This window comes from Fusarium falciforme, chromosome 7 (assembly GCF_026873545.1).
Source record: "Fusarium falciforme chromosome 7, complete sequence".
Classification (NCBI taxonomy): Eukaryota; Fungi; Ascomycota; class Sordariomycetes; order Hypocreales; family Nectriaceae; genus Fusarium; species Fusarium falciforme.
Window position 1 is genome coordinate 2,495,552 of NC_070550.1, and position 8,476 is coordinate 2,504,027.

Below are 8,476 nucleotides of genomic sequence, written 5' to 3' on the forward strand. Positions count from 1 at the left end.
GGCGTTTTTTGAAGCGTGAAACCAATCTTACAAACCTTCACCAATCTTGTTTTCTCACTTATACTCTTTATATACCTCCACTCGGGCCCAAAGCTGGGTCGACTTAGTTCACCCCGCTGATCGACGAGGTCGAGGATTGGTGCGGTTCATGGAATGTTGCTTGGCAATAGCAAACTCCCGTCCATCACTAACTGATTGGCGCGGTTGAAGGAACATGACATTGGGAGAATAGAAAAACGCGGGGATGAATGTAACGTGAGATTCCCACCAAAGGGAAACATTTTGCGGGGAGTGGTTCCGGGGCGGATAACATGACAAAGAATTGAGCGGTCTAAGTTGTCAAATAGGTCAAATCACTTCGAAATGGTAGGGATACCGCAGGGGTGCTATGGCAGTGCGCCATTTTTACTACCTACTTAGTAGAGAATAGACGAGATCCATCAATTATCTAACTCTTTTTAGTTGTGGAATAGCACTTTGGACAGGTCCCGTAACTGTCACATTTTGTCTCTGTTGTTATGTTCGAAGTTACTGGTTCTCCTATAAAGGGTCTGAGGATACTCAGTGAGAGGCATGAGTCGAAGCCGCGTTGAGTCCGCTTCATTAGGGATGTGGCGTAGCTAGTGTGCTGTTCAGAGTTCGTGCGAGTTGTAAAGGATCGTCTCCGAGTGCTTTGTATCTTTGGAAATGGCATGAGGGATGAACATACCATTTATGTACCCCATGAGTATTCTCAACTGGGGTTGGAGGAGTGAACAAAGTCTATGATCGTCAGTCATAACAGTGATGACGTGAAATTATTGATAGTTGAGTTTCTCCAGGGGACATGAACACACTCATGGAATAAGACAGCTCACCCTTAAGCCAATGACAATCATTTCCACCGTTGGCAATCAAGTCTGTTCAGCCAGTAACCCCAGGCTCTACCAACCGAGGTTTGAAGGGGATTTGGAAATCAGCACTAGTTCACACTCAGAAGTATCCAGGGATGAGAGTTACCAAGACATCTGTTGTTGATGAGCGTTATGCCAACAGACCTTCATCGCTACAATCGATTGAGACATGTAGACTCCTTCGCCTCAGGCTCCGCCTGCTAGCTTCCAGCTCTCTTACCCATGGCCCTCCTGACGGATATCACCTATGATTTGCGTACAAATGTGGCTTCTTCTGTTAAAGGAATCTTTTCGCAAGAACCAGCCGTCCAACTCATGGTTCTAAGGCTTCATCGGGCATTGATTCATATCTCCGACAGTGGTATGAGCACCAGCTGAGATCAAATCCACCATGAAGCGGGGCGAATGATTCACGTGGGCTGAAAGCTCTCGTATAACGACGACCCCTTGTCTGCCTTGAGTGTAACCCTGCGACAAAGCGTAGACTCAGTCTCGCTCCTGGCCAAGGATGCCATGCAAATATTTATGCTCTTTCGCATAGGAATCCTGTTTGATGGATGACCGTTACGTTGAATGGAACTTCAAGTCGAACTGTAACATAGCTGTGAGAGACTCAAGTCCAGGTCCAATACCCTGTTTGAGCCTCATGAACGACTTGAATTCCTGCTGTCTGGCCTAAAGGCGAAGGATGCGAATGCTTGACTGAAAAAGAAACGCGTGCGCGCCTGTAGGGAATACGATGTTATGCGAGATTACGCGAGCCCCCTATAAAGATCCAACGTAAGCACCACTGGCCCGTGTTTCGATTCCTAAAAATGTCAGGTGAGTGCTTATTCGAAAGTCTCGCCAAGGCCGTAGCTACCGAGTCAGTGAGTCGCAGGAATGTATATAGATGAGGTCCCTCTGCCTTGAGTGCTCTGGGGAGCTACAAGGGCAGTCTTGCAGCAGCAGACATTCTTACTTCACCATGTTGGCCTTTTTGTTTCTTTTCTTTAACATAGCGCAAGCTATCGTGGTCTCAGGACCCTCGGGCCCCTGGTCTGTCTCACACAAAGTCGTGGAACTCACTGACGAGTCTCGATGGGATCCGTATGCTCCTGAAGACAGTCGACACAAGCGACGAATTTTGACGTCGCTTTTTATACCTACTCAAAAAGATCAGGAGAAATGCCAAAGCGAAAAGATCGACTATATGCCGCCAAGAACTCGCGGGGGCACAGCCAAAACACTGGGACTTCCCAACACGACCTTTGAGGGGTTAGAGCTTGAATTCTGCAAGGCATCCACGAAGAAGCGGGCACCTCTTCCTATTGCCATATTCTCTCCTGGTTTTAGTAGCATCAGGCTGCTTTCTAGCGCCCAAGCACAGTCGCTGGCCAGCCAAGGGAACGTGGTCATCACAGTCGATCATCCTTATGACGGTACTATTGTCGAGTTTCCCGACGGCACAGTCGTGTATGGAGCAAATCCAAACGACATAAATGACGAAGTGGCTGAGAAGGGCGTAAAAGCAGGTAGTCCAGTTCCTTTCGTTGTTGCCTCCGACTAACAATTATGTGATGGACAGGTTCGAAGCGAAGATATATCTTTCCTTATTGATCAAATTCTGGAGCCGTCTAGTCTAGGGGGCATCCTCGACGGGTTTGACACGAGCAAGATATTTGTCTACGGCCACTCTCTTGGAGGTGCAACCTCGGCTCAAGTCGCTCTCAACGATGACCGTGTTCTTGGCGGTCTTGATCTGGACGGGAAACTGTACGGATCTGTCAGCGAAGCCGGCCTCGATACACCACTCTTTGTGGTTGGTGCCGATAGCACAGAGGAAGCAGCGTCATACTTTAAAGGAATCATGGGCAAAGTCGACGCCGCAAAGATGTTCCTCACCATCAATGGGACCGCGCACATGTCCTTTGTAGACCTGCCACTGGTTCTATCGTTGCTGGACTTTACTGCACCTGGTTTGGAGAGGGCAATCGGAACCATTGATGGCAAGAGGATCGCTAGCATTACAGATGATATTCTTGGGGCGGTGACGAGCTTTCTCTTCAACGGAAAGGCACGACCTCTTTGCCAGCTTGAGGACAAGGTTGAAGAGGCTGTGGTGGTAGAGAGGGATCTCAAGAGGGCCTGTCGCTAGACGAGCATTGACACTCGTGCTCATGTCAACAATCTTGGCCACAGCTACATATTTAAGGAGATCTGGCAGTCACTTAGCATAGAGTATTGGTGTAGAGAAAAATATCAAACACATCAAACCGACCGGAGTCAGGCTGGTTTCCGGCCAGCACTCCGGCACGGCAGGAAGCTGACCCGAATTTTGTCACGGACCTTCCCCCATAACAGAGACTTTGCGACACAGTGCGAACCCCTCACTCCTAAACGCGGAGCCAAACCACAACAGGTGAGTGTGAACAGGAAGGAGCTTTGGTCATCTAATAGCTACCTGCTTCCAAAACAACTTGAACCAGGCTGCCTAGCATTTAGAATCCCAGCCATAACACACGCAATACATCCATAAAACTACCTAAGCTGAACGACCAAGGTCGAATATCTGGCCCAACTTTGTCCTTGGGCTCTCATGTCTTATTATGTATAGATCAATATCATATCACTGCAATGGATTGATAATAATGTCTGCCAATGCTCATCGAGGTAGTGAATGGTGTTTAAATTCTCCTTCTTCTTGTCGTCTTCTACCTCACAGCGCCTCGAAGGACGTGTCTCGCCTTTCATCGTGCAATGCAAACCAGACCATAAATCATCTTGTCCAGTAAGTCTCGAAACAATTTGTGCCGTTTGAGAACCGTCTCTTCACCTCTGATCAGACAGGTCGATGCGCATCCATTTGGATCAACCAGCCACTCGGAGAGAGCGAGATTTTGCTCGTCTCTTCTGAATCTGAGATAATTCCTCTCGCCGACTACTGCTCGTAGGAAGTCTATTTCGGTGCTGTCAGACTCTTTGAAAGGTGTCGTCCATTCGGAACTTGTGACCCATTCAGAGGTGGACATCCAGGCCGCGTTCCGGTTTCGAGATCTCTCACGCCAATCTTGATCATACTCGCGAATCGTCTGCCATCGTGCCTCAAGTTGGCCGCTAAGCATTTCCAGCATATCCTTTCTAGTGAGCTGACCGTTGGCATATGCAGTTGTGATAGCAGAGACAATGGCCGCCACCTCAGGCGACTGCGAGTTGGCTTTAGGAGCCTGCCGTTGTGTCTCTGTGTCTGCGCTGTCTATGCTGTCTGGGAGGTCAGCTATCATGCTGGTCATACCGTCATTATCTTGGATGACACTTTCCTCGAGAGACAGTTGCTGATAAAGCATGACATGCTTTCCACTGCCATTGCAGATTGGCTGGCTAACCATGGTGTCCAGTGTGCTTGGGGATTGGCGTTGCTGAATCTAGCAGTCAAGTCTGACACGTTGATGCGAGATAAGCAGTGATTGGGATGGAATGACAGCTGTTACGGTGTAGGTAAAGAAGCAGTTGACCACAGAGACCGAAGAATGATCTTATACTTGGAAGCAATGGGGAAACAGTGAGAATACCGTGGTTCGTTTTCTAACAGTCAAAGGGGTTCCAGGACCAAGTCAGAACAAAACCCTGAGCCACACTTGCTGCATAGTTTGAACACGATGTTGCGCGAACAATCTTGAATTGCAATGATGAACAACAAAATTCATTGAACGACCAACAAAACAATCACACGAGACTACACCAGATCCAAACTCGTCAATCAAATGATCCAGGCTTCCTGAACTCGACATCACGCCAGGAAAAACATTTTCAACTTCCCAATACATTTCCCAGGCCCTCTACACCCAAAAAGAAGGACGAAAGCCCTAAGATTGCAACTCGACCGGGTACCATGTAGCGTATCTGGATGAGAACATTCTCGTGACAAGGAGGCAGTCTTTCAAACTCGGAGCATACCGGGCTTAGGTCCTTGCTGCGTATGAGTCTTTTACCAGGAACAAGTCTTGATCTTATCGCCAGAGCAATGCAAAGATTCGTGATCTGTTAGCTCCCACTTGGCTGCAGGAAACTCTGGGGCTAGATGGCTGTGGAGGACCATGCTGCCGATGAAGGCACCGAAAAGACAGGCGAAAAGGAAGAGCCAAAGGCGCAGGATCCGAGCTGAGACTGTTTTGGGGTTCTGGAGCGAATTTTCTTTGTTGGAAGATGTATTGCTTAGTTCGGAGGCGTGTTGGTGTCTGGGAGCCCCATCGAAGAGACCGCGTTTCGTACTGATGATCCTGCGTGGAATTGGTTCGTATGCTTGCCATTTTTGCCTATCCAGTTTCTCGCTCGGTGCCACAGCATCGTCGCGACTCTTGAAAAGAGACTTAGTGCGGCCCATGGACCTAACAGACATACCAGGCTTGTGTTTTTCATGAGAGCTTTCAGCGAGAGACCAGGGTACGACGGGCAGGGTTGAGCGGCATGGACTCTTTTGAGCTTTGTCTGAAACGGTTCCTAGAAGCTCAGATTCTCTGAGAATGCTAGGGAGGGACCCGCCAGAAGGCAAAGGAACGGACAGGACCTTGGGCGAGGCCCACTTGAAGAGCCCAGGAACGTCATCGCCACGACCGCAATGGCACTTCTGTGGGGGCCTAGACTCATGGCGATCATCGTTGTGTAAGCTCATGGGATGTGGTCTCTTGGATGGGACTTCCGGCTGAAGTGTAGTTGCATCCTGTGGATGGGATGGTCGAGGGAGGGGAATTACATAGGCGTACTGTGGAACATGGCGGCCTTGTCCAGTAGTGGTGCTGGCATTGGCTCTCTGAGAACGGGAACCAGTTGACTTGTCGGTGCGTTCAGGATATGAGCTCAATGAGGAGAGTTTCAAATAGCGAGGGACATGGTGTGTAGCTTTGACTTTGTTTCGCTGAGCACGACGCCGAGGGGGTCTGGTGGAGGGTCTAGGTATAGGTGACAATGGTTTGCGCATTGAACCTAAGTAGTAGCCGCGAGATGCCCCAACCCTAGAACGACGGGATCTTGGTTTTTCAGGAGAATGCCTGGCCATAACTGCAAGTTGAAGCCAAGATGGAAGCAAGTCTGGGGATACGCAAGATTCCCGGCGACACAACCAGTCACGGGAGTTGTGAAAAATGTCAAAGATTGAGATGAGATGGATAAAAGCAGAAATAGGGATCCAATTTAGAACCTCGAGTGAGTAGACAGGCTGCAGGTATGCAAATCTGGCTGTAGTGCTTGTGGGTTTAAGGAAACTGGGGAGCTGATGAGTTTCACCGTCAGGAAGAGAAGAGTAAGACTGGAGAGAAGAAGAAAAGGAAAGAGGAGAAATGAGGCCACGCGGACTTGATCAAGCTATGAAATGAGAACAAAGAAGCTCACTCAGTCGCATCACGTGGAACCCTGGCGCGAGACTTGGGTTGTGGTCTGTGTTGAGTGGCGTCTATGGTCTTGGTGATCTTGAGGTGTCCGACCGAGGTGGCCAAGAACAGCCACACGCTCCAGCAATAACTCGTCTAACTCAGTCCGGTTCTAGATCTTAACACCAGCCATGTTTTCAGTAAATGAGAAGGTAAAACAATAAGTGAAGCCTGGTATTCGATCACGGTGACTTACTATCGACAAGGATATAGTCCCAACGTGTTGCCTCAGGCACGCAACGCGTCTCTTCAGCTGCTGGTTAATGAACTCATCCTTCAATCCAACATCCACCCAACGCCGCCCATCTGCATGTTCTCTACCACTCCCACAAGCCTTTCTGTAGCTCCTAAGAATTTACAGCAATTTAGCATACAGGAGCAATGCGGGCCTACAGGTATCTGTGCAGACCAACTCAACAATGGCTGCGACACGCGCCATCTGCATCCCCCACGTCGAGAAGCCTGCCCTGGCCCTTACAGCGAAAAGGCAGACTTGTGAAGACATCACGGCAGTTTTCAACGAGAAAACATAATACTAGCGACTTTTTCCCACCTGGACCCCTCGACCCGCTCCTGATTCCTCTCGATCATCCTGCTTGGTGGGAAGGGCCTATTGATGCGGTGCGCGACCGATTGAAGAGAGCCTCTGTTGAGTGGCCCAACATGAGAAGCAGCCATCTCTGCTATCCTTCATCAGAGGAAGGAATCCCTGAAGTCAGAGAGGAACTTAAAGATCGCCCATGGGGTCTAGTCACTTATAGAACTGCGTATGGGGGCCACTCGGATCGACAGTTCTTGAAATTGCGCGAACTCATCCACGACACGGTGCTCAAGTTCCGGGAATCCGACGACAAACGATTTCCTATGGGCCAGGCACATTGGCCAGCTGTTGAGGACAAGAAATTGCTCAGCAATGTTACAACACAAGTTGTCCGAGAGCAATTCTCAAAGTGGGCATCGGATAGAGGTGTGCCCTCTACCGAGGATGGCTGGAGGTATCAAGTTGCGCGTTTTCACTATTGCTTGATTGCCGATCGAAGGTCTCTCAAGTCGACAGAGACAACATTTCCCATCATTGGGGTCTTGTACAAGGATTGGCTTCCAGCCTGGCACCCGCACAATATCGGGCACGAGGGCAAATATGAGCCAGACGATTGGACCCCGATTGAAGGAAACACAGAAGGCGATGTTGGGTGGTTCTATTGTCGGGTGGTATGTCTAGGCTGGCGCTACGATGAGATGTGCGTCAGAGGACTATGGGGGAAAACACCCCGGCTACCATGCGGCCGACCGCCCTACGTTGTTCATGCGCCAAGCCGCCTGAGAAAATGGAGAGGGGATAAGGCTGAGGGCCATTATAGAACACCATCTTGAGGAAGGGAGTTTCTTATTAACTCTATCAATTCGACACGATAACCGCCTGGTTATTGAATCTCTCTCCCATCTTCCCCACTGCCACGTCCACCATCCATCTGGCAGCACTCTCTCTAGTGATGTACCAACTCGCCCCAGCCTCTGTAGGACGGAAAGTCTTCACTTGCTTGATCCCGGTGGTCCCGAGCCCAACCGCATAGGCCAATGTCCAGCTAATCTCATCCCCACAGTTTTCCTGTATCTCGGCCCTGACGGCTTCATGGTCTTGGTAGATCTTGTGGGTGTTGGTATGGTGGCCCACCATGAAAGTCGCGAGCCAAGGCGCTGCCTGTCGACTCTCGGCAACGCCAACAGCACTCATAACTACTAGTCGAGGGTTTTCCGTACTGTGCTGAAGACTCGATTGGCGGAGTACACGCGACACGTTGGCTACCGCATCTGCCATGAGCCGTGGTGGGCCAATGAACTTGGGCCATAGACCAGATGTGACATAAGGATTGAGAAATGAAACCACAGCGTCGATCGGTGACGGAGAGGAGCGAACAGCATTTTCTACGTCCTGTGAAGACGCGACAGAGCCTTCAATCACCCTGAGGTTCTCATGCGGCACAAGTGACTGAGAGTTTCTCACGATGGCCGTGACGAGATGACCTGCCACAGGGTTAGAAGATGTTGAAATGCCCATGTATTTTGGCCCAGTTGTCCATAAAAATGGCAGGGTATCATGTTACGTACCTTGTTCTAGAGCGTACTTGTAGCCAAAAACTCCCGTTCTTCCAGTTGCCCCAAGAATGAGGAGATGCA

General features: G+C 49.8%; 2 protein-coding genes across 2 annotated transcripts; one reads left to right on the top strand and one right to left on the bottom strand.

Moving 5' to 3' along the window:
• Positions 1 to 1,860: 1,860 nt before the first annotated feature.
• On the top strand, positions 1,861 to 3,030 carry NCS54_00940200 (1-alkyl-2-acetylglycerophosphocholine esterase; the record flags this gene model as incomplete). The annotated part of the gene is made up of 2 exons (XM_053154752.1): positions 1,861 to 2,397; positions 2,461 to 3,030. The coding sequence occupies 2 exons, from the start codon at positions 1,861 to 1,863 to the stop codon at positions 3,028 to 3,030; spliced, it is 1,107 nt and encodes a 368-aa protein (XP_053010727.1).
• A 592-nt stretch (positions 3,031 to 3,622) lies between these two features.
• NCS54_00940300 (Hypothetical protein) lies at positions 3,623 to 4,261 on the bottom strand (the record flags this gene model as incomplete). Its single annotated transcript, XM_053154753.1, has 1 exon — positions 3,623 to 4,261. The coding sequence occupies one exon, from the start codon at positions 4,259 to 4,261 to the stop codon at positions 3,623 to 3,625; it is 639 nt and encodes a 212-aa protein (XP_053010728.1).
• Positions 4,262 to 8,476: the final 4,215 nt, after the last annotated feature.